Below are 25,164 nucleotides of genomic sequence, written 5' to 3' on the forward strand. Positions count from 1 at the left end.
AAACCAGCATTTGGGCATGCCTCACATGTTTGCATGGAACTTTTGAGTCTTGACGGGAACAGATTGAATGACAGTTGGAGTTTTGACACAGTTTCATGGTACTTCGAATAATGAACACTGTTGCCGCTACATAGTAAAAAGACTTGAAAAAAGATAAATAAGAAATATTCAATACAGTGGGACCAATTACTTAATACGATATACCAGCATGATGTTTGAAAGATAAATCTCAACTTCAGACGGATAGGGCCCTTACCAGATGCCCCCCCTGCCCCCCCCCCCCCCAGCCGAAAAACAAACAGGACCACGCCTGCCTACTCCCGCACCCCCTCATGACTTAGGGTACTGACCTCCACCAAGATGTGCTCTATAATGCCGAGAGAGAATCAATGAATAGCATGGGAGGCTCAGAAAACAAGCAAAGTGCGGACGCTTTGCCTTTTGTCTCGCGCGCCTTCATTTCCAACAGGTGACAGAGCAACAAGAGGATGAGTACTTGCGGGAAAGGGGCAAACTACCTTCCCCATTTCTGTCAGAGACCGAAGAGAAAAAGGGATGGTGAGGGAAGGAATAAGGAGAGTCGGCCATTTGCCGTGCGACGAACTTTTTCGCCTCCTCTCCGCCGGGCAAACTCCTAGGGAAAAAGAGGGAGAGAATGAGGTGGGAAAGGAGAAAGGCGTCGCTAGAGCGGCCCGCGCGCCCGCGGGAAGATACCAGTTTGCTCCGGGAAACGCACCGGCGCGGGAGTCTGCTCTTCCTCGTCTCCCCATGCCTCCTTAGGGATGCGCTGTCAGTCGCGCTCGCATCAGCTGATGTTTTGCTCCGTGCGAAAACCTGGCGGGCGCTAGTCGGTCATTGGCCAAATTTTTGATCCCAACTTTGGCTTATTGTTGTACTAGGGTGTCTTTACTGACATCTGCTTGAAAACGGCTTCTGGATACTTGTGGCCCAGTTGCTGCGATCGCGTTTGCTTGCGATATGAACGTGTGCTCGTGAACGCGCAATAATTTCTGTTCCTTTTTTTTTCCTGGCCAGTGCGTGCTTCGGTTCGCCTTCCGTACTCCCCGAGTCGCTCTCACCATTTGTTCGAGTTGTGCGCGGCTGTGCTTCTTCCTTACGTGACTGCGCTATAACAATAGTGCTCATTCGAACGTATTGTGGAATACGCCGCCTTCATTTGAAACGTGAGTTTTCTCACATTAATCATAAATTTTTACCTTTTTACTGAGAACGCAAGGAAGACTGCTTTTTTCATTACTCCTACCTCTTTTTCTACTATTCTGCTGTAATCGCATTGTCGTTATTATTCCACTTGCTGAGCCCGCATTAGTGAACTTGACCGGCTTTAGAGTCATGACTAGGTTGTGCGTGATTTCTAGCTGCTTCATATTGTGAGAGGCGTCCCTGAATCGTGATAGGGTCTCCCGAAACCATTTTTATCTGTGGTTTGGCTTCGTAAACTTGCGTGAGGCAACCTCGCGAGCTTGTGTCCTGTGACGCCTACTGACACGCAACAACCAAGTCTACTCTTCCACAACGTCTCGTCTCCAAGTTCTGCGTGTCTCAGTGGTATCCTCCCACCATGTATGTACTTTTTCTGACTCTGATCTCTCCTCACGATTTTTTGCGATACTGCACAAATCGCCAGAGTTCCGTGACTACGCCGCAAGCTGGTGCAAGGTAGACTACTACCGGCTGTTTCAAAGGCGTGCTGTATTTTGGCCATTCTTGTGGTGCTATTTGACCCAATCACTCCTGTCGCGACTGGCATCGGTGACTTCGGAAACGTGTGGAACGCTTCGTCACGTCTAGATGCCGTGATGGGTGACGCGGCTGCGTCGTCATCTATGTCTTCGTCGCCGTCCGCTTTCCCCAGGAACCCCTGGAACGCGACCGTGGGCGACTCGGACCACCAGGACCCCTTGTTGGTCTATCCGGGCGTCCCTTACCCGGACCTCACGCAGCTGCCGGGAGTGTGCAGTGCTTTCGTTTTGTTGTACATTGTAGTGATGGTGCTAGCGCTAGTCGGCAACTCGATGGTGTGCTACACTGTGCTTTCGGACCGCAAGATGCACACGGCCGTCAACTACTACATGGTCAACCTCGCGGCCTGCGACTTGGCCGTTGGTGCGTTCGTTCTGCCGGTCAAGCTGATGGAACTAGCCGGTCCGGCATCGTGGTCCCTGATGACCGACTGGCTCTGCACGGCACTGCTTTATTCCCAGACGGTCGTCGTCTTTGCGTCTGTGTTGACGCTTGTCGCCACCTGCCTGGAAAGGTGAGTACACCAGCGGAGCTTTCCTAATAATTCCTTGAGTTTAGAGGCATTGAGAAAAAATATGTAAACGTCTGCTTCTAGAGGAAGAAAGCGATTTCTCAGTAAATCATGATTTCATGTCCAACTATGGCGGACTGCGATATAACGTACTATGGTCTGCATGTGAGATAGTCGGCAAGCAACACTACAAAAAAACGATTCCTTCTTTAGTAGTTTGAAATTATTATCTAACGACGCCGAAAAACTCTACGGTTACTGTGCGAAAAGCTATCTAAGTGAAGGAACTTGCCTAGAAAAACTCAGGGTGGTGATGCACCCTAAATTTTTCACACCAGTCACCATGACTCCGTAAATTTTGATGGCCGCTACTAATGCCAGCCCAGGTCCTATTCATAAAGATGCTGCATTTTGCCTTCTGAGGCAGCGAGAGACGTAACGCAGCAAGCTTTCAGGAACGCTATTTCAGCCGTTATGGCCAGCGCATACAGAAAAGCTTTCAAATCCATGGCGTCGCATTCAGATATTCCGGCAGGAAACGTAAAAGTAATATATGTGATGCAGCTACGAGTCTAAATTATTTATTTATTCATGGCAACGTCCCCTAAAATTATCGCTAAATAAAACGCGCATCAGTGCTTGTGTCTGCTTGTATTTCTTTTATTGTGCGCTGTCTTAATTTGGGCCTGCGAGTGTACAGGAGGCAACTAGGAAACGAAATTAAGTGCCGGTGGGATATTCATTCTCTAACTCGGACCATGGTTAGACAGGTCCTTGTAAGTCTTTCATTTCCAACCAGAGCGATCTTCAGTGGCTCAAGCTATGTAGACCCTGACCATGAAAACAAACTCGCCATAAAAAGTGTAAGAAAAAAGTGAAAAAACAGCGCGTAACACAGGACACAGGACAGAGAAGAGACGGACGAGGCGCTGTTCTCTGTCCTGTGTCCTGTGTTACGCGCTGTTTTTTCACTTCGTTGACCATGTACCAACCGGCCCAAATAAGCACTTTAGTAAGAAAAAAGCTTGCAAACGGAAAGACAAGAAAGTGCCTTAACCCTCAGGTAAAATCTGAATGCATTGCTTCGTATTCGGTGAGTGGGATAATGAAGCTACGTTCCGAACACGCTTGCAGATATTTTTACAGCAACAATATGGAACAGCGCTAAACATCTTTTTAGAAAAAAAGAAAGCCCTTCATTGCTAAAATCGTTCAGTGGTAATTGGGTTGGAAAGCAGAAATGTCCTAGCCGAGTGCAGATAATCGGCGAGCACCAAGCAGACAAAATCCAGGCGAGCGCCAGTTTTGCCGCGTGAGTAGTACGGACTGTGAGGGTTACTTACTTGGATCATTCATGGTATAGCATCTGTGTCGTTTTATATCTGCGGTAGCAGCCATCTCTTTTGACGAACTGCTTCTTCTTTTTTTTTTCACTGAACAGTTTTTGCGGATGTCAACTGCTGCCTCGCGTTAAGTTCCGAAAATAGCGCAGGTACTCTAAGCGCTTCTCATTCTGCACGTGCGAACTCTGATGTCACCGTATGTCTTATGGCGTAGCACCACCTACGCTATACTAAAACACTTTACTCGTTTACAACTTATTGGGTAAAAACTGACTGTATATGTTACCTCCAGTTGCGTATGGAGGGATTTACTATACCCTAATTTACGATAAGGTATTGTGTATGCTAGCTAAAGGTAGCTTATAGTAACTCTAATTGTATGCATGAATGGATGTATGAATGTGATGTATGCTACAGATTCCCTTTTATAACGGGGATGTAACAAGTGTGTCACCAGGCTCTACGAATATATATATATATATATATATATATATATATATATATATATATATATATATATATATATATATATACCATAGAAAAAATGCAAGTTCGTCGCCCAGTTAATTGCCCTTTACCGCAGGCCTAATTTTTCACGCTACCTATTTTTTCTTTGTCTCTAGATTTCTTCCAACAGTACCCCTACATCCTGTTACTTGTTTTCACAGCGGGAATGTTCAGCTTTCCATTGCTGTTCCTAAAACCCAAGACCTCATGTAGCCTCGCGTCCAAGCGAACACACTAGGGCTTATACCTCCACATTCAATCACAGCATGGTCTGTTGTTTTCTTATCTTCTCTACATCATGCGCACTGTTCTTCTTCATTACTGAATCTCGCTTTATAACTACGCGTTTCAAGGTAACCTCGTTTCGAAGGAAACAGTAAAGCGCTTCCTTTTCAAGGATCATAATGGGCCTCTCTTCTTATTCAGTTTTTGTCCTTTCGGTAGCTACGAAGAGGTGACTTGCATAGGTGTCTGAGTGCCACCTAGTTGTCGGAGTGCTCTGCAGCAAGCTGAGACTGAACACTGTGTTGAAGGAAGGAAGGAAGCAACAAAAAAGGGAGAAGGCAGGGAGGTTAACCAGAAAGACATCCGGTTGGCTACCCTACACTGGGGGATAAAGGAAGGGGACAAGAAAGACGAGAAAGAGGGAAGAGAGGGAAAAAAGGGGGTGGGGGAGAGACTGACAGTAATTTCACTGCAGCGTGTAGAAATCTACCGCATGTCAGAGGCGTTCACACAAGCCTGTCTTTCTCAGGAAACGCAGCAGGGCTTTCACTGTCTTGTGGGCTGTCGAGGCATGTGTACGTTGCTGTAATAGCACCTGCACAGAAAGAGGCCGATCATCCAGTCGCCGCATTGCGTTGGCAAGTACTTGTCTCTCTGAGGCAAATCGAGGGCAATGACACAGCAGGTGTTCGATATTTTCGTCGGTGCCGCAAACATCGCACGCCGCACTGTCAGTAATTCTGATTAACGTGGTATAAGCTTTCGTGAAAGCAACTCCCAGCCAAAGGCGATAGAGAAGCGAAGCTTCACGTCGATGTAGGCCGGGTGGAGGCCGGAGTTGTAGTGATGGGTCGAGCTCGTGCAGTCGTGTACGTCGTATGCTTGGTGTGTTCCACTCGGTCAATGTGAGACTGCGGGCCAGTTGACGAATCTGCCTCGCCGCATCCGCTCTTGAAAGCGGTATCGGAACACTGTTCCCTTCTTCATGTGACGTGCGAGCAGCATGATCTGCAGAATCATTGCCGCCTATACCACTATGCCCAGGTAACCACTGAAAGACGATGTCATGGCCTTTTTGTATTAACAGGTGGTGTAGTTTCACGGTTTGGTAGGTCAACTGGTCGTGGCATCCGCGTCGGAGAACTGATATCAGGCACTGTAACGCTGGTTTTGAGTCAGAAAACACAGCCCATTTACCTGGTCTTTCTTCTGAATTGATGTGTTCCAGTGCATTGCGCAGAGCCTCGAGTTCTGCCGTCGTCGAACTCGTCATATGTGAAGTCTTAAAACACCAAGTTATCCCTTGTGATGGTATAACCACTGCTCCACCTGAACTAGACGGCGTAGTAGAGCCATCCGTGTAAATGTGCACGTGGTTACTGTAGTTTTCTTCCAGTAGGGATAGACTCAGTTGTTTCAGGGCATGTGTCGGTAAGTCCGATTTTCTCCTCATTCCTGGAATCATTAAGTGAACTCGCGGCCGGCTCAAGCTCCAAGGAGGAAGCAGTGGCTTTGATGCAGGTGCGTATGTCTCAGCAAACGATGAACGATGTTTGGAGACAATAGTGCCGTATGTCGTGCGGGGCCTTTCAGCAGCTAGACTCGCCAGGTGGTGAGAAGGGGTCCTGGCATAATGCCTGAGGTGCATGCGCATTGTCTCGGTAATAATATGCGTATTTATCGAGTGATCTTGAGCGATGGCAATGGTTTCAGCCGTTGAAGCACTGCGGGGTATTCCAAGGCATATCTTAAGTGCTTGGGCTTGAATGCTCTGAATTGCGCGCAGGTTGGTCTTGCCGGTGTTAGACATTGCAGGTAAGCTGTACCGTAAGAATCCGATAAACAGCACCCTGTACAGTTGTAGCATGGATGATATGGGCACTCCCCAATTTTTTCCTGCAATGAATTTGAGCATGTGGCATGTTGCGATCAGCCGCTTCTTCACATAGTTCACGTGTGGAGTCCACGACAGGTTTCTATCTATTATGACTCCCAAGAACCTGTGGCTTCTGCTGAATGATATGTATTCTTCATTAATCGATATACTGTAAGCAGACATTGGTTTCCGCGTGAACGCTACCACTGCACACTTTCCGCAGGACACCTCGAGGCCTTGTTTACGAAGATAGCATGACGCCGTTGTAGCAGCCTTCTGAAGGCGGGCGCGAAGCTGAGGCCTTGTCACACCTGATGTCCAAATGCAGATGTCATCAGCATAGACAGAAAGTTCTACAGTGCTAGGTAGCTGCTCGACTAGACCAATGAGAGTTAGGTTGAAAAGGGTAGGGCTTAGCACTCCTCCCTGAGGAACTCCTCGGCTGCTGTAATAATCAGGTGTTGGGCCATTCGCTGTCATCACGTAAAATGATCTCAGCTGTAAGTAGCTGTACACCCACATATATATCTTGCCACCAAGACCTACTGTTTCCAAAGCACTAAGGATGGCTTCATGGGTGACATTGTCGTAAGCCCCCCTTAACGTCTAGAAACAGGGCGGCGCACAGTCTCTTACAGGCTTTCTGGTGTTGAACATATGTCACCAGATCAACAACGTTGTCGATTGACGAATGGCCGCGCCTGAATCCGGTCATGGATACTGGATAGATTTCGTAGTGCTCTAAATACCACTCCATTCGTGTTAGAATCATTCGTTCCATCGTTTTTCCCACACAACTGGCAAGTGCGATAGGACGGTATGAGGCAATATCCAAAGGAGATTTACCAGCCTTTAGAAGTGGAATGAGGCGACTTGACTTCCATGCCTGGGGAACAGTACCAGTCTGCCAGGAGTCGTTGTATAGGCGTAAGAGTGCCTTCCGAGCTTCGTCTCCAAGATTACAAAGGGCACGATAGGTAATGCCGTCAGGACCGGGTGCTGAAGAACGTCTGCACAGAGCCAGTGCCGCCTCTAGCTCATCCATAGAAAACTGGCATTCCATACGGGGATCACGTGAGGGCGGTGGGTTGTCAAAAGTTCCCGTTCTTGATACTGTGAAAATGGAATCACCGGCAATTCTTCTACAGAAAGATTCTGCGACGTCAATCTCTCTGCATCGAAGGTGAAGTGCCAGAGATGTAAACGGGTGTCGCTGACCCAAGGTTGTGCTAAGACCCCGGACAGTTCGCCATATCAGTGATAGGGGCTTTCGCGGATCCAACGACTCGCAAAAGGATGTCCAACGTCGCCTAGCCAGTTTATCCATGTGCCGCTGCATTTTCTTTTGAATGCGTCTAGCCAGCCTCAAATCATCCATGCACTTTGTCCGTCGGTACCTTCGTTCTGCACGACGGCGTATTGCGCGAAGTTTCTCAAGCTCGATGTCGAAATCGGTGCGCTTGTGACTAGTCAAATGTGTATGCGTGGTATTCTGCAAGACATCCTTTATCGAGTCCTCTAGGTTATATGATGAGCCGTCGGTACAGCAGTCTTCCATTCACATTTTGAATTTTGGCCAATCGGTGTACTTGAGGCCTCTTGAGGACTTGGAGCTGGTGAAACCTTCTATACACAGGTAAGTTGGTATATGGTCGCTGCCCCGCGTTTCCAAATCCGAAAACCAGTGCACTTTCCTGATAAGTGAGCGAGAAACCAATGTAAGGTCCAGGCAGCTGCTATAGGCTGATCCGCGTAAATATGTAGGGCTTCCATCGTTACAAACGCAGAGTTCGTACTCCGAGGCTAAGGACACCAATTTTCTTCCTCTAGAGTTGTCCCTGGAGCTTCCCCATAGGAAATGGTGGGCATTGAAGTCGCCAGTGATCACCCATGGCCTTGGAGTCGATGTCAGAATACCGCGTAAGCGCTCGCAGTCAAGGCGGCTTGATGGAGATAAGTAAGCTCCGATAATCGTGAAAGCAACCTTATCCTTCTTCACAGTAAGGCACACATACTGATTCCCTTCATCAGGCGAGACTTTGTGGTGAACGTAAGTGAGGTCATGGCGCATGAATACAATAACTTTGCTGCAGTCTCTGTGAGTGGAGGACATAAAGCACTCATATCCTGACAGCTTGATTGAAGCACATAGGTTGGGTTCACAAATCACAATAATGGGGAAGCGGTTCACAAATACAAATTGTCTAAAGTCAGACATGCGCGACTTCAGTCCTCTGGCGTTCCACTGAAAGACAGATGCATTCTTGACTTCCGCTCGAAACGACGGTGCCTCGCTGGCCATGGTTCTACCTTAGAGCTGCAAGCACCGGACTCAGGGTGTCCAGCACATCCAGTGCGGTCTGCGCAGCAGAAGTCTTCATATTACTCAGTAGGACACGCATGGTACTCATCAGCGATTGCAGCAAGCTTATCACTTGATCTTCATTCATCGCATCACTGGTTTGAGGGGTCGTCGAGGGCGGCGGGATTTGATGCAGCTCCGAAGTAGGTTGACGTCGTGGAAGAGAGGGCCACTGTTCGGAAGGCGCGACTGCTGTCCCTTTCTTCTGTTTGGCAGTATCCGTCTTGAGTGAGCTCGGTGTTCGTGAGTCAGCCTCTTTGATAGAGGATGACATCTCTCTATCGGTAGAGGCGTTTTTCCGTGATGGTCTTCGCCCACGACGCCGTCGTCGGCGTAGTGTAGCGGCAGCTTCCTTGTGTGTTGAATTGTCACGCACCATACGCCTGAGTACCGCGTGCTCGTTTCGCACCCGCGGGCAATCTTTGGATGAGGCCTCATGAGCGCCGTGGCAGTTTGGACATCGTAGTATGGTGGCACTGCAGGCGTCTTTTGAGTGAGACTCAGCGCACCGCGGACACACATGTTTGTTCTCACAGACACCTTTTACGTGTCCCATCTTGAAGCACTTGTAGCATTGCAGTGGCTTCGGTATGTAAGGACGCACTGAGTGGCGAACATGGCCAACTTTGACATACGAGGGAAGGCTGTCTCCCTCGAACACAAGCCTCAAGCAGCGTGAGTTGCCGAGTCTGGTAATGTGCGTAATGCGGGTGCCTTCAGTCGCTGGCTTTATTAGTATTGGTAGGTCATTAGCTGAGATGGAAAGATCCACATCATAAATGACGCCAACAGTGCCATTACAACCTGTAGCGACCATTGGCCGAACTTTCACGTTGCCGATTTCTGTTATGTGCCGAAGGCTTTGCAGTGCGCTACGGTGCATAACGTCTACAGCAAGGACATTCTTTCGTGCATTGATCCTCACGTCTTTGATCTCATTCGGCGCGGTTTCCTCGAGAAGCACAGAAAGAACTTGCCTGTTGAGGAGTCGCAAGTTAGATGCAGGGTCTTCAGGCATAAACAGCATGGTGTGTGGCCACCGCTGTGGTGCAGTCTTAACGGTGGAAACACTTGCCGACGATGCCGTTCGCAGCAGTCTTCGTTTTGTAGATCGATTCATGACGACCGTGAAGTCATCATCCGATGACTCAAAGCCGTCCGAATACAAATCGGTTGCCTCACTGTCGGTGTCGCTGGACGCGTTGCTACGCTTCCTGGATGACGAAGTCCGGCGCGACGGTTGCACGCCTGGAACATTCTCAGGTGTGTCCTGAAGCATCACCGCAAAGGAGGGAGCGGCAGCTCCCAGGATTTCCAGGAAAACAAATTGAAAACACTGAGACACGGGCACAAGCGTTCTGTGAGAGAATCACTTCGTCGTCGTCCCAACACTGTGTTGAAACGTCAGCAGAGAGAGAGAGAGAATGAACACTGTGTTGAAACGTCAGCAGAGAGAGAGAGAGAATGATGAAACGCAAGGAGGTTAACCAGGATTGAGGCCGGTAGGCTACGCTGCACTGGGAAAGGTGAAGGGGGAGGGAAGTGTTAGTGTAGGAGACAAAAGTCAATGATTGAGGCGACGCGTGACAGCTTCTTGCTTGAGATTACAAACGATGAGTCAGAACAGTGTCCTTGAGAAAACGCAAAAGCGCAGTCGCAATAGCCATTCAGAACTGGGACGTGCAGTGCCTATGTCCTTACGCCTTTTCGACAGTGAAACTCGCCTTCGTTCAGTTGATGTAGAACAGTTCAGAGGTGAATCTTCCTGTTTGCGCATGTCAGGGAGCAGCACAAAAAGGATTCAACGATCTGAAAACGTGGAAATAGTCGCCGTATCGACGATGCAGGTTCACTGAACTCTCACGGCGATGGAAATGTCCTCAGATACACGAGCAGCACAGTTAATGCCTTTATTCGCAGAGAGACATGATAAGCTTTATGTCCGCATGGAGAGATTGGGAGTCTTACACGATGACTCTTGAATCTTAAATGAGACGTCATCCGAACAGCTCTATCTTACCTGCTTCTTGCCTTTAGCTTGTTATCCTAAGAAAGGTCGATGATCCGATACACCTGACTTTGCTGGAGTTCACATTCCATGCCTACCTGAGCCTGAGAATACGAAAGACATCGGTGAATTAAATTTCTGCAATTGGCTCAGCTTTTGCATCAAGACAACGGCAGAAAAAAGGTCAGCGATCTCCATTTTTTTTCGGCTGATTGCGACACTATCGTGTTGAAAGAGAATGTTTTGAATATCGGTTGAGTTGAATAAGTATGCACAAGGGCTTTTCAGATCAGCTAGCTCGTTCGTGAGTATCGCAGAAGTCTGCTTTTGTCAAATCTTGTAAACCATTATCTATATTCAGAGTTATGCCAGCCATTCGAGTCTCTCGACCGTATTTATGCGATATATGCTTCTATTTTTCGTTTCTAATTGTTCGCTTGCTTCCATATCAAGTGCATATTCATTCAAGAAACCAGTCCATTGTCATCGCGTCCTATACGTACTTCATACTGTTGTCAGAACAGTTCACACACACACACACACACACACACACACACACACACACACACACACACACACACACACACACACACACACACACACACACACACACACACACACACACACACACACACACACACACACACACACACACACACACACACACACACACACACACACACACACACACACACACACACACACACGCACGCACGCACGCACGCACACACTTGATTCTAGCCATCCCCCAGGACGCACTAAGTAGGAAAGAAGATGTCCCTAAAGTACAACAATATACTGCAGCACTACCGGCTAAACAAAAAAGTTTATCCGTTAGCTCACCCCTGCCTGACTCGAGAAGAGACAGTAACCCTCACGAAGCTGCAACTAACACGTACGTTCACTGTACGCTGCTTCACCGCATCTCGCCAAGTGAGTACCCGTACACCTGCAAGCTCTGTGATGTACTGGAAACACTATCCCATATGATATGGGGATGCACAGAAGCCCTGGAGTCACTATACTAACGGCAGAACAGTGGGAAGCAAAGTTATCAGACCCGGGCCTGAAGAATCAGCGCAGCATTCTTGGATCAACGGTTGCGTCAGGCCTGGCCGGGTGGGGTCACAAAGCCCTAGCGCCGGGCTGGACTCGAGCTGAAAGATTCGGCCAGTGAACAACTCCAATCAGGAGCAAGGGTCAGAAACAGATCAAAAACAATAAACACGGATACAGTAAATCTGTCTCAAAAAATTCATCTTCTATCAATCATCTCTAGAACCAAATAATAACCTATCTGTTTTCTCGGCTCGTAAACATCATCAATTCACAGCCGGAATGTTTTTGAACAAAACATCATGGCTCATATATTGGAATGTCAAAAAAGCAACATACGTTGGTGCCAGAGAATCAAGAAACACAGACTCATCAATTCAAATTTTAAGCTCTGCAGTCGTGCGGCTGCATCTTTGTGGGGTTATTAAAAAAATATATATTGGCTCGATATCTCCTCATGCCTTTTGTACTGAACGTAGGCTTAGGAATGCGAAGCCCCGGATGAATGCCTCTCTTACGCTATTACCCGGAAATATCAGAGACAGATGGCTCGCCTTGATTTAGGCACTGTAATAAACATAGGTATGTCGGCTATGGTTTTTTGATATTTTTGAAAAGTGATGGCGATTTGTTTTACCAATACATCAAGCAAATATGAGCTTAGAAAAATTTAGATGAAGGGGCTAAGATGTGCGACAAACAGGAAAACGTCCTAAAACAGTATCTCAAATGCTGCCAAAGGAGAAGTATAAGGCACTGTCTGGTATTTATATTATATAGTTGCTCGAAAATAATGTCTACCCTTTAGGTGTTTTTATTCTTATTTATACTACTTCAATATATCCTTGTTGTTCACCAGCCTGGAGCCATACAGGGGCCAGAATACATTTGTCAGGCAACTGCATCGGCCTGAAGCACCAACATCAATGACTGCATGAATAAGCAATAAACAATGGCCACATCAATATTTGTGGACACAGATTTCGGTCAGACAAACTTTGGGATGTAGCGTACTTTCGCGATTACGGATATTAGGATCAATGACAAATATTACATGGACGAAGCTGATGTATTCTGCAAGGTCTAAGTGAAGGAAAACAAAACCTTAGGTTTGTAAAAATGAAAGTTTAGAAAATTTCATGAACCTGCCTGACAGTCTTTCATCTTTCAAGGTTAGATTATTTTACTATGGTTGAGTTGAAGATGGATGCCAAGCAAAGCGTAGTTTCTTGGCTACGACTATGTTACTTTGATATATGTATATTTGTAAAAGGAAAATTAACGAATCCTTCCCGAACTGGGAAAATTAGAGCAAGTGGGCCCATGACCTATTCACACTCTCTTTCTTTCTTTCTTTTTACTTAAGCGCTGTTCTCTACGGTGGAAGCGAAACGGCTCTGAGGTGGGCATGGAGTAACAGTATGGCTCTGGTGGTGGCAACGTGCTTAATGACTAACGTTCCTGAGCCGCTTTCAGAACTTGAGTAACGAGAGGTAAACGGCGATGTATATTATCTCACTATATTTTTACTAGACACATGGTCAGTTATGACTGGCGTCAAATTAGCACCGGCCAGTTAGTTCAACGGCATAGGTACGAAACATTACAAAGCGCCACCGAGAAGGGCAGTGTATTATGTGGGGTCAAAATAAGTTTGTGAGAATAAACAGGAACCAGTTCGCACGAGCCAGGACAAATCAGAGATGATTGGAAGATCACTATGTACTACCATGGGCGAAGAATCGGCTACTGCTGCTGATGATAATGCTTAACCAACAGAATGACCATTTATTATTTATGTTTCTTTTTACTTGCTGCTTATCATGAACATTTGCATGAGAATCTATCACATGCGAATGAAGCACGGAAATTTTGTCGCGGGCTCAAAGCAAACTGCTACAGGCAATCTTAACGAAATACTCGTGGCACAACTTGTACGCTAAAAAATTCACAGCATATTCACGGATTGAATGATGATGAATGGGACGAAGCGCCAGTACGTCCGTCCGTTCGTTCGTCTGTCTGTCTGTCTGTCTGTCTGTCTGTCTGTCTGTCTGTCTGTCTGTCTGTCTGTCTGTCTGTGCGTCCGTCTATTAGACAACAATACAAAATTGCCAACTATACAGAATCCCTAACGCCATCTAGTAGTATTATTTCCAACGACATACACACACAGCGCCATCCAGTGAGCAATTCATGAACTGGAGGTGGCTACATACCACTTCTACTAACTTCACTACTACAGAGGAGGGGACGACCCACACGGTTAGGTGTTTGATTGCTAAAAAATACCACCGCCATATCCACAAAGTGAATGAACTTAGATGAGCTTGCTCGAATATGATCAGTTAACCCGCGAACACCTCACGTACCATTTACTCTCCGAAAATTACCTTTCCCAAAAATCTTCATTCGGAAATTATTCTGTTTAACGCTGTGTAAAAAAGGTTTGATTTATTCTTTCCGCTTTAAGGTAACTAGCATCAACGAGAGTTGTCGTAGTCAACTAGCATTGTTATTAACTCAGATATTGGTTTCATCGTGTGAATCCAGCACGTAAACAAAAGAAATGCCTTTATTTGGCTTTATTCACATTATTGATGTTTTAGGTGCTCACCTTAGTAATAAAAAGAAAACTGGTGGAGAGAAACAGGGAACTCTCCTGCTATAATTTCTCTACGAATAAGAGGTAAACAGCGCTTTGGACAAGATGGAGAGCTACTTCCCTGTCTGGTGCGATATGCTGTTCCTTGTTGTTCTGCACTTAACACATCTGCACAAACACACTCCTAATTGCTTTCGAGACTCCATGCGTGGTTCTATTATGCTAATTTGGACAAATTGATTCTATAAAGTTTGACTCACGCACCTGTAGGCTGATTGGCAAGGACATTTTCAGATTTTTTCGGTGACCACTAATTCAACTAGAGTTCAACTGCTTTCCAGAAGTTCTGTTTTTCAGACAATATACCACTAAAATAAATAGGAACTTATACGGGTGCAGCAATAATTAAGGATGCATTCAAAGACGTGCATTGGTAATAGAGTGTATGTGCCCGTTCTGAATTCCTAATTTACATTGACAATTATATCGCTTGGGGTGAATTTAGTTATCATGCAGGCTTCGTGAGGGAAAATCAACTCAGAATGTATCTCCGCTAATACTAGAAGCCCGGAAACGTGTTGCCTCAACCAATCAGCGTTCTAGAAAAAAAATATATTTTATTTGAAGGGACGTGGAAAGTATAGAGGTCATTTTTTATAAGGCTTGGCCGAGTTGTACTTCGAATTCTCGACTTTCTCTGAAAGCAATGGGCTTTTCAAACAAAGATGTATAAACCCAATCAACTGGTCTTGATGTAATGGTACTCGACTTATAAGTTTTTAAATCACCTCGCACTGTGACAAGAACCACAGATCAGGAGTCGCCTTGTATAATGAATTCCTTTGTTTGCAGTTCTACACGATATAGTACTCATTCAACCACTTGATATTGAGCCGAAACATCAAACACAACAGTTAAGTATCTGATAATAAAATTAGTTAATAATATCTAATATCTGGTTCATAATTGCGTGTGTCAATATATTTCCTCATTTGAAGAGTTTGTATGAGAGCGCTTCTTTATATTCGGGTAATAATTTTTGTTCCTCTGGTGCTAGTAACTTAAGAGGTAGTTCATCAGTATCAAATTGTACAAACAATAGCTTCAAAGAGGCGAAAGGTGCTTCAAAAACACGAAACACTGGAAAAAGTTCACAGTAGTACAATTGTGCATAACTCCTCAACTTACTGTGCAAAATAAGATGCAAGTCTTTTTCATCCTGTATGACAAAACAAGGCTTGTATCCTCTTTTGGCACAATAGTTTCGCGAAGCTCTTCAATATGTTCTCGAATGAAAAAAAAACAACAAAGAGGCGAAGCTTGAAACAGTCAAACTGGACTATTCTGAAGCCTAATCTAGTTCATTATACCCCGCTGTTGAGGTTTAGATAGTTGATTCTACGTCATTTGTAGCTTCATGTTAAAGCACAAACAGTCACAACCTTGGCATGGATGTGCTAACTATACATCTTAAACAACGTCGATATTCACGGGGACACTCTCGTTGAAGTTACGCTTCAACAACATTATGACGCTTTATTCCTGCCAACTGCTTAAGCGTTCTCTGTGGTCCGAGCTTCTCGTTTTGTTCTGTTTGTCGTGGTGGTTCTGCCTGTCGATGTGCTTCAGTCGTGACAATTCATGTGTAATTAAAGAACCAATTTTCGTCGTACGAATGCTACTCTTCCCTAAGTATTGATTTATTTATTATATGCCCCCCCCCCCCCCACAGAATTAGTTAACATATATAGAACTATGCTAACTTGTGCGACTTAGATTGCAAAGAACGATGTACGCTGGCAGAGACAAAGCGCCATGCGATGTTCTTAAATGAGAATGTTGGAATGCTTCCACTGCTTTAGAAGTACGCCTACATGGAATTTGATGCTATGGTAAATTTTTACTCCCGCAATTGCTTTAACATTACTGCCTGACAGGGCATTGTGTGCTTGGTACTTCCACCAGCTATGTTAGACAGCGCCTCAATAATAGAGGAAGCGATGGTAAAAAAAAAGACTTTTGGTTGAAATCTGCGAACAGCAAGGGAGATAAAAGTGCGAGAAACAGCCTTTCGCGCCCATTTTGCATAACAAAGCTTCGTGATAATGAGTAAATGTGGGGGGGGGGGGGGGGGCAGAAGCAACTTCATGCGGAAAAAAAGCGAGTTGGATTTAAAAGCGACCTATAAATAATGTTTCATGATCGTTTTATCGACTACCTTGGTTATTCAGCAGGTGTCACCTGTAATGAAGAAATAGTGTGACACTGTGTGAATAAGTATTTAAATGTAAATTAGGGGCTCGTTGTTTAATAAGACACATCATTAAATTGATACGATTCCTGTTAGCTCTTATCAATGCTGTGTGAATAGGTTTCATTTTCGAAGAAACGGACGCTCTTTGATACTATTATTTTGTGTGGTTTTACATAATAAAACGAAGATAGGATTAGGAAAGAGGCCGTTGTAGAGCATCGAAAATTTGGACCGTCTAGTGTTCTTTACCGGAACGCTCTTTCATGTTCCTCATGACCCTCCTGAAAAAGGATTTTTTCAGATTTTGGCATATGCTTGGCCCTGCAAAATTTTTCATATCTTCCAGTCAGTTTCGCAGATGGTCTTGGTTCTGTTTTGTTAGTCAACAGTTCTCATCCTTTTTTATTCGGCGGCTAACCTGTACCAAGTAATAGAATTAACTTCAAGGAAGCAATTCAATTATGTCGTATGACACATTGAGAATTCATAACGGTAATTGAGAGTAATGATGTGCGTTTTATTGTTTCTATTTTGCCTGTTTTGCAGTAACAGTTATCACGCGTTGAAAATTATTGAGAATTCCGGATAAAAAGTTGACCCGAATCTGCATGTTTCCGCAAATCTCGTCGAAAGACAGTAGTCTTGCGTGTGGAAAGAGTGAACAAGACATTTATTTCATGTTCTGCGCAAGAAAGTCGACGAGTAGTATTCCGGAGGCGCTGCGTTAGAGTGCCTCGAGCGTGCAGCAGAGGCGAACGAGCGCACAAAGTCACGTCACACGTGAGACATGAGCGCCATCTGGCAGTTTTCTTAGAAAACAAAGCGCGTGGATCTGAGCCGGTTTGTGCGCTCATCTCAGAGGCGATAAGGTGCAGAACGCAAGACGACGGGTAGATGCCACCACCGTCTCGTCTTAGCAAAGCGTTCTAAACACTCTCCGTTCCGTTCAAGCATTGTACGGTCAGCGCAGCGTGATAAGCGCTACGGTCCTTAAAATTACTTATGTATGCCTTTTCTAGTAAAAAAAAGCACATGCAGAATGTGTACGTGTTGTTAAGGTGCCCTTGACATCGCAACATTTCCTTTTTATTTCACAATTGCGCAAGCATGAACGCTCAACCTTGAGCAACATTGGTGGGCTCTGTGGATGGGGTCGGCTGCTCCAAGTACCCAAAGCCGTTAAGAGTTGACAAACAGACAATTGCACAGACAGACAGACAGACCACAACTTTTGCATCGAAGGTCCCCAAGAAAGACTATCATCTTCAAAAGCTTATAGACGTTATTGATAATTCGACACTTGTTTCGTTGTCTACGCTCACCATATAAGCAGCTTCAGGGAAAAGGCAATCATGTTTTTATAGCATATTATTATTCACAAGAACATAGAATGTTAATTCACTGCGTTTAGGTGGTTTTGATTGTGTTATTAAGTGATATAACAATTTTTATTGCTCTCGCTTAAGCTTTTTGAACCATATTACTGGGCTGGTGTGAATAGGTTCCACGTTTATTTTTGCTTACAGTTTCTGGCCTGCCGAACTAAACGTTTCTTGTAGTACATCGTGATCTTCCGCTTGTTCATTTCTTTGATAAATACTTTACTATATATTTTAATATGTTTCTTTATTTCCTATCTTGACATAATTTGTCTGTAATAGTTTTTTTACGTGAAAGTCTCAAGGGAGCGTCTATAAGGGCACGTTACCCAAACAAATAAATTTGATAAACCTTCTTGTCCAATATCGATTAAAATTTTGACTGTTTTTCAGCGTCTGTCTGCATTGTCATTCATTCATTGCTTGCAGACGTGTGAAGCCCTGAACAAATAAGGTCTATTTTCAGCCCCTGACAACACGGAAGTTCTCGATAAGCCTTCTTACCGCGCAGCTTGAAGAGCGATAACGACATTGCACGGAAAAAAGAGCAAGCGAAAAGCGGGATGGTTTGCGTTTGTGTCTTTTCTTAGTAAACTACATTCTTGAGGTTTCAAGGTAACGTCTATCGGCCTTTCTTTTGTTCTTGCAGTCCTAGCACATCAGTCTTTCCGAAGGATCAGCAAACAATTGTTGTGAACTTCAATTAAACTGTCGCAATAGAAGTCTTTGCTGGCGGCCGGCGATGAAACTACAGACGCTCGCCTACGCCTGATTTAGGTTTTACTCTTTAGAGGCTTTACGTGGGTGATCGCTTATATATTTTAACACCCTAGCACTAGAGGTCGTGAAGTGGCAAAATATATTGACTTCGTGTCAATGTGTCTACTTGTGCCGTATATACTTAGTGTTGGTTATATTTTGCCCAATATTACAAAACTTTGACATATGTGTTGGTCAGTTACCTAATCTTGGCTATCCGTAGCTTCATCGTTCACAAAACAAAAGCGATAACATGTGAAATTCCAGCCAAAAACAAGGTGGTTTAAAACCTTCCAGAAATGCCGAACACCAATGATGTGACTTAAAAACTGCAAAACGCCTTTATTCCTTGATCGGTGTTTCTTGTATGTCTCTATTATTATACCTTCTCGGGACCACATGAATTATCTCAGAATAAACAAATTCAGTGTAGCTAAGTATTTCATAATGTTCGTTAGTGATGGATAGCCTTGCCTGTTGGGGGCTTCAACTTGCGTAAAATTAAATGGTCTGACTAATTAGAATAAGGGAAGGTATTTGTTAGCGCATTTCTTTTTATTAGCTTAATATACAGCCGGTAAATATACGTTTTTGCGGGAGAACCACCTAAAGACCACACAATTTCCCTCCATCCATAAACGAACGGCTGGCGTCTACACTATATGTAGGAACCGAAACATCTGCGAACAACAAAAACGTTATCGGAAGCCTGCCTATAGCAGAATAAACATTATAAAACGCAAAAACACGAATAAATACCGACATTTGCATATCAATCAATAAATGCATATGACAGAAAAAATGGTTAACAAGATCACATACAAAAACAAAAGAGAAGGCTACACTTTATGATGCCATGCACACTGCTTCGCCCCTTAATCAGCATTCACCTCTTCGAAATGCGCGCATGCTTTGTTCTTTCTTTTAAGGATCATTTGTATCCAAGCCTAGATTAATTATTTTTACTTTTTCTGCTATGTTCTCCCGTCTTGCTTCCTATTTTACTTTGCTCTAGTTCTTCCCTTCTCTTGATAGAAAAGAAAGGTGTTCCATCTCTCTAGAAGGCTCTTGCCAATCTAGAGTACTTCTGCCCCTATACATAAAAAAATTTGTTAATATTACTTCAATTATTGGTTTGTATATAGTGGAGGCCTGATGGTCTGTTGCTAGTGTGTGTGTAAACTCAGAGGAGTGGCTAAGTGCAAATATAACATGAATATGAAGAAATATAGCGAATTATGTTCGTACTGAATTTTAGTGGCTAATAATACATTACTAAGTAAGTAAACAAAGAAGTAAATAAAGGAAGCATTGCCATAAAGTGCCAAGCCTAAAGGGAGTGCGGAGCATGACAGCCTTCCTTGTTTTTCTTTGGGGTTTTCTTTCTTTCTTCTTCTATTTTTCTCACGATAGTGTTTTGTACCGGGGTCCACCACGGCTCCGCTGACGTAATTCCGCCACGGAAGTGATATTGAAAAACATACAGCGAGTGATTGTAGAAAAAAGAGGGCCCGTATCTGCATGTTAATCTGCAAATGTTGTCGGAAGACGATAGTCTTGCGTGTGGAGAGAGTGAACGAAACATTTATTTGATGATCTGCGCAAGAAAACCGGTGAATGGTATTCTGGATGCGCTGCGCTAGAGTGCCTCGAGCGTGCAGCGGAGGCGAACGAGCGCATCAAGTCACGTCACACGTGAGACATGAGCGCCATCAGGCAGTTTTCTTGGAAACGAAGCGCATGGCTCTGAGACGGGTGTGCGCTCCCGTCTCAGAAGTAATAAGGAGTAGAACGCAAGGTGACGGGTAGGTGCCACCACCCTCTCGTCTTCGCAAAGCAGTGGAAACACCGTCTCGTCTTAGCAAAGTAGTGGAAACACTTGCCTTTTCGTGCAAGCGTTGCATAGTCAGCGCAGCGTGGTAAGCGCTACGGTCCCTAGAATTACTTACGTATGCCTTTTCTAGTGAAGGACGCACATGCAGAACATATGCGTGTTGTTATGATGCCCCAGACATGCGCAACAATTGCTTTTTAATTCACAATTGCACAAGTATGAACGCTAAACCTTGAGCAAGATTACTGGGCACTGCGAATAGGGTCGGCCGTTTCAAGTACCTGGTGCTGTTAAGAGTGGACAAACAGACAAACGTACAGATAGACAGACAGACAGACAGACAGACAGACAGACAGACAGACAGACAGACAGACAGACAGACAGACAAACTAAAATTTTTGCATCGAAGGTCTCCAAGAAAGACTTTCGTCTTTAAAATACAGAAGGCTAACATTCATTGCATGGAATGAAACCAGCAACCTCTCGATTCTCAGTGCGCGGCGCAAAACCACTCTGCCAGGAGCGTTACCTTGACAAGAGAGCTAACGGCAAGCCATTTATATACACCATACACCGTTTAGAAGTCCTGAGATTTTGGAAGCTTTAGTGCGTTTTTGTTATCAGTGGCGAGATGGCTCGACGAGCTCCCGTTGGGCTCGCTCTAAAGGTCATCGATCGCTTCGACGAACAGTATAGCCTTCACGCTGTGTATTCCCTCCTGCGCGAGCGCATCTGGGACTGTTAATTGAGGAGAGGAAGAATGCTTCGCACGCTGCCATGGCAGCGTTCACAAAAGGGGCACGTTGCTCACACACGACCCAGGAATCGGTGTGGGTGTCTAAATAGTGGTTAACGATTTAGAGTACTTGGTACTCTACTATAGGAGAGCATAAAGGCGTTCGTGAGCCTCACGCTTGAAGAGACCGTGCGACAGTTGCTCCCGCCTGTCCTGTGTTTACTTGTGCACTCTTTTCGTGCGTCTTTCTTCCTGTTCGAACAGGTCGCTCTAAGTGTCCAGCTAGGATCGTTGTTAGTCCGTGCTCGTCCTGTGTGTGCTGATTTCGTGCGTGCTCTGTGCTTGGGGTGTGCGTTGCAAGTATCCAACTGCTTACCGCCCCTACCGTGACTTTGCAATTATTTGCTGTTACTCAAACAATGCACAATAAACGTTCAATTACCCATGTAAAAACACAATTCACTTTCGTGTTATACCGGTTCCTATATGTGGTGATAAGTTTTTTTGCATTTTATAGTCTTTTTTGTCTTTTTGTTATCTCTATACTTATTGATATTTTCCGTATTTTTTATCTGTCTTTAAGCTTTTCGCTGGCTTCTTCTTCTGTTTTTTGAACTTTCATATGCGGTTTTATTCAGAATGCTCTGCACCTAATCACCGTAATTCCACTGGAAGAAGCAGATGAAGGAGGCTTCTCCTAGGCGCGAGGATGCACTACGGCTGGCTACGCTCTACATGCCTTTGACTGCGTTACACCAAACGATGGCCACAGCATACGACAGCGCTGCCCTCCTCAATCGTTTCGCGTTTATTAGGTTTGAACATCTCGCACTTCACAATAGCGGGCTCACCTGTTGAACCTTCAAGTACTTTTGCAGCGGGAACACAAAGACACCCCACCAAGTAAGAGAGGACACACAAGCGCGCCCAGGGTCCCTGTACCAATCTGAGTGTGATTTCATTCCATCACGTATACAATAGGCTGCTTCATTTTTCCACTGTGTTTCGCTTTTATCTTTCTTTTTTGTCGATTACGCGGCACGCTTGCGGTAAGGCTGCCTTGGAGGCACATCATAATCATAATCATCATCATGATCATCATCATCAGCAGCAGCCTGACTAAGTCCACTGCAGGACGAAGGCATTGAGAATTGGAAAAATAAAGTCAGGTGAAAGTCAGCGCTTCTGTGTGTCATCTCTTTTTTGTGGTGTGTTTTTGTGTCAGAGCTGTAAAAGTACTTCTAGGATCGAGATTCAACTAGCCTAAATTGAAGTTTTACTGAAGTCACTTGTTGAGTCTGCGAAAATCCGAAGATTTGTGTTGCTAAAGCATTTCCGTTTCATTAAGTTCTTTCACAATAGCCAACTCCTGCACCCAATCCTTCCGGCGCAGTCTAAGATGAGTCCTCATACCCACGATTGATTTATCTGATGTGTTTAACATCCCAAAACCACCATAAGATTATGAGAGACGCCGTAGTGGAGGGCTTCGGAAATTTCGAACACCTGGGGTTCTTGAAAGTGCACCAAAATTTGAGCACACGCGCCTACAGCATTTTCCTGATACCCATCCCCCCCCCCCCCCTTGAAATCTAGCTTCTTTGTATCATATTTTGCTCGCTGCATATTGAATCGAAGCCGTATTAGTAAGGCATCACAATTCACTGAAATCCGACATACGCGTTGGTGATCGTGAAAGGTTGCCATGCAATCCGGGAACAGCAACACCCACGCATTCAACCAACGTGCTGTGTCGTCGAGTTCTCTTCTCAGGAAAGTTTGCAGCAGCCTTTCGAAAGGATAAGGCACGAGCCTGTAGCTTTCTCTCCTGCGCAATGCTTGAAGTTCTTATTCCCGTTTTTCCTCTTGTTTCGTGCTGTTCGTGTGCATAACCGAGAACTTTCGTCGCCAGATCGGCTTCACGACATTTGATCTTCAGCGCGTGGGAGTCGGCAGAAATGGCGGTATGGAGGGGGAGATACGCTCCAGCCGAAATTCGATAAAGGCACGTAGCGTAGTAGCGCCGATGCTCTTTAGGCGTTCTCGGAGTATTTAGAGCCACTTCGAATGCAAAACCAACCTTCGCGATACGGAACGGTGGGATGCGACGCCGTTCGCCACTTCCGGGGCAACGTCGCTTATCACTTCCATGCGTCGCCCGGGTAAGCTTTAGTGAATGGGCACGTGCTTCACGAAACCCGCAAGGACTTTCACCGTCGACTAGAGAAGAGTTGGCATTTGCAGCGGAGATGACAATGCCGGGTTGGTCAACTTCCGGAAGACAGGGTGTAAGGAAGTAAAAAGAACAAGCAATGAAGTTGTAAAAGAAACATCAGTGAATGTGACGTGTTTCCCAGTTTGTTTGACTACGCAGCCTTATACTGAGTGAACCACACAAACATGATGAGTACAGAATATAATGCAAGCGTAGAAACCACGCTGAATAATACCATAATAAAAAACCAAGGTGAACCATGGCAATTTATGGGGTAAATAATCACTATGAAGTAAAGGAATTATTGCTGGTGAGTTAACAAGGTCTATGCTGATAAAAAACAGAACTCGATAAAAACAATAAAAGTGTTCTAACACCCATTTTGTAAACACTCACTCAATTTCTCGTGCACTTCATTCATTCATTCATTCGTTCATTCGTTCATTTATTCCTGAAATTGAAAATAAACAAATAGGAAACCTGGGATATTGTCGTTTTGCTTCGCAAGCAACAACAACAACAAAAAAAAAAACAATGAGATCTTTCCCCTCCCTCTTCCAGTAAAGCTTGCAGATTTAGAGCTAGGTTGCGGAAATCCTCAAAATCGCTCAACTATGTCGTCACACATAGGATGAGCCTGAAATTGAAATTGTTCAGACGTTATTGTTCAAAAGAGCGAATTCAGGAACGGAAAACCTGCAGATCAATACAGCAAGGCATTTTAAAGGTGCCAACAATGTTCACGTTGAAATTGCTGAGATTCCCAAGTCGTGAATTATTCTTTTTAAATTGATACTATTCAGTTATTTTCCAATTTTTTTTCATTGTCAATATATTTCTCCAAGTTTTCACATTTCTTCTTTAGTGGATGAAAAAAGTTGGAAACCTACGGAAAGTTGAAAACATATGAACACATATGGAAAACTAAGCTGCACACACATGCAAACTTTTTTTGCTTCTTGCCATGCTAACAAAGGCCTCTCACTTGTTTGTGCAATTCGATGACTGTCTTCGTTCGACCAGAACACGAGGAAACGGTAACGCGGCATTTTATTGCCGAATCTTGCTATGCAATTCTTGTAAAGCCTCGCGAACGTCAGTGTTGTTCTCTTGAACTTAGCTTTTGAAGAAACGCTTAGTTTAGAAGTTCGCAATAACAAAATGTAATGAAAAACGTAACCGACGGTAAATCAGAGTGTTGCTTCCACTCTCAATGTTTTGCTTGTTTTGTTTTTAGAGACGTGCAAAGATTTAACTGGTGTGAATTTGGCCCAGATTTTGTGTACAGGACTGGTACCTACTCTATTTCAGAAACTCGTGACCGCGTAGTCAAAGTAGCGATTCGCAATGCGCAAGTCATTTACGCAGAACAGTTGCTGTTCGCTCCGAAATATATGTAGTTGCATTCATGTGGAACTCGGTGCCAATCAGGCGCTTCGGCTTGGTACATCTCAACCAGACAAATAAGTGATGACATTCGGACAGGAATGTATAAGTACTGTTTTTTATTGTTTGCTTTTTTATCTCACGCGAGTCTTCAGCAATGGAAGTTGCTTAGCAAACTAGCAATTTTGTTATGTACATAGAGGGTGATTAGCTTTTGCGTATCAGTTTCTGTCGTTCTTTCTTCAAGTCTAGATGAATTAGAGACCATACCATTCTATGGTCGCTGCATCGTACCTTGCCAAGCACTTCCACATCCTGCACAATACCTGAGTTTGCACTCATCA

At 44.7% G+C, this 25,164-nt stretch overlaps 1 protein-coding gene across 1 annotated transcript in view; it reads left to right on the forward strand.

Moving 5' to 3' along the window:
- The first annotated feature begins 701 nt into the window (after positions 1-701).
- LOC119165205 (galanin receptor type 1) overlaps positions 702-25,164 on the forward strand; it is a 79,649-nt gene continuing 55,186 nt past the window's right edge. The window contains exon 1 of the mRNA XM_075871068.1: positions 702-2,278. Within this exon, the coding sequence (XP_075727183.1) occupies positions 1,821-2,278 (458 nt within the window). The 5' untranslated portion in view covers positions 702-1,820. The remainder of the gene's footprint in view (positions 2,279-25,164) is intronic.

The sequence above is a fragment of the Rhipicephalus microplus genome, chromosome 8 (genome assembly GCF_043290135.1).
Source record: "Rhipicephalus microplus isolate Deutch F79 chromosome 8, USDA_Rmic, whole genome shotgun sequence".
In the NCBI taxonomy this organism is placed as follows: domain Eukaryota; kingdom Metazoa; phylum Arthropoda; class Arachnida; order Ixodida; family Ixodidae; genus Rhipicephalus; species Rhipicephalus microplus.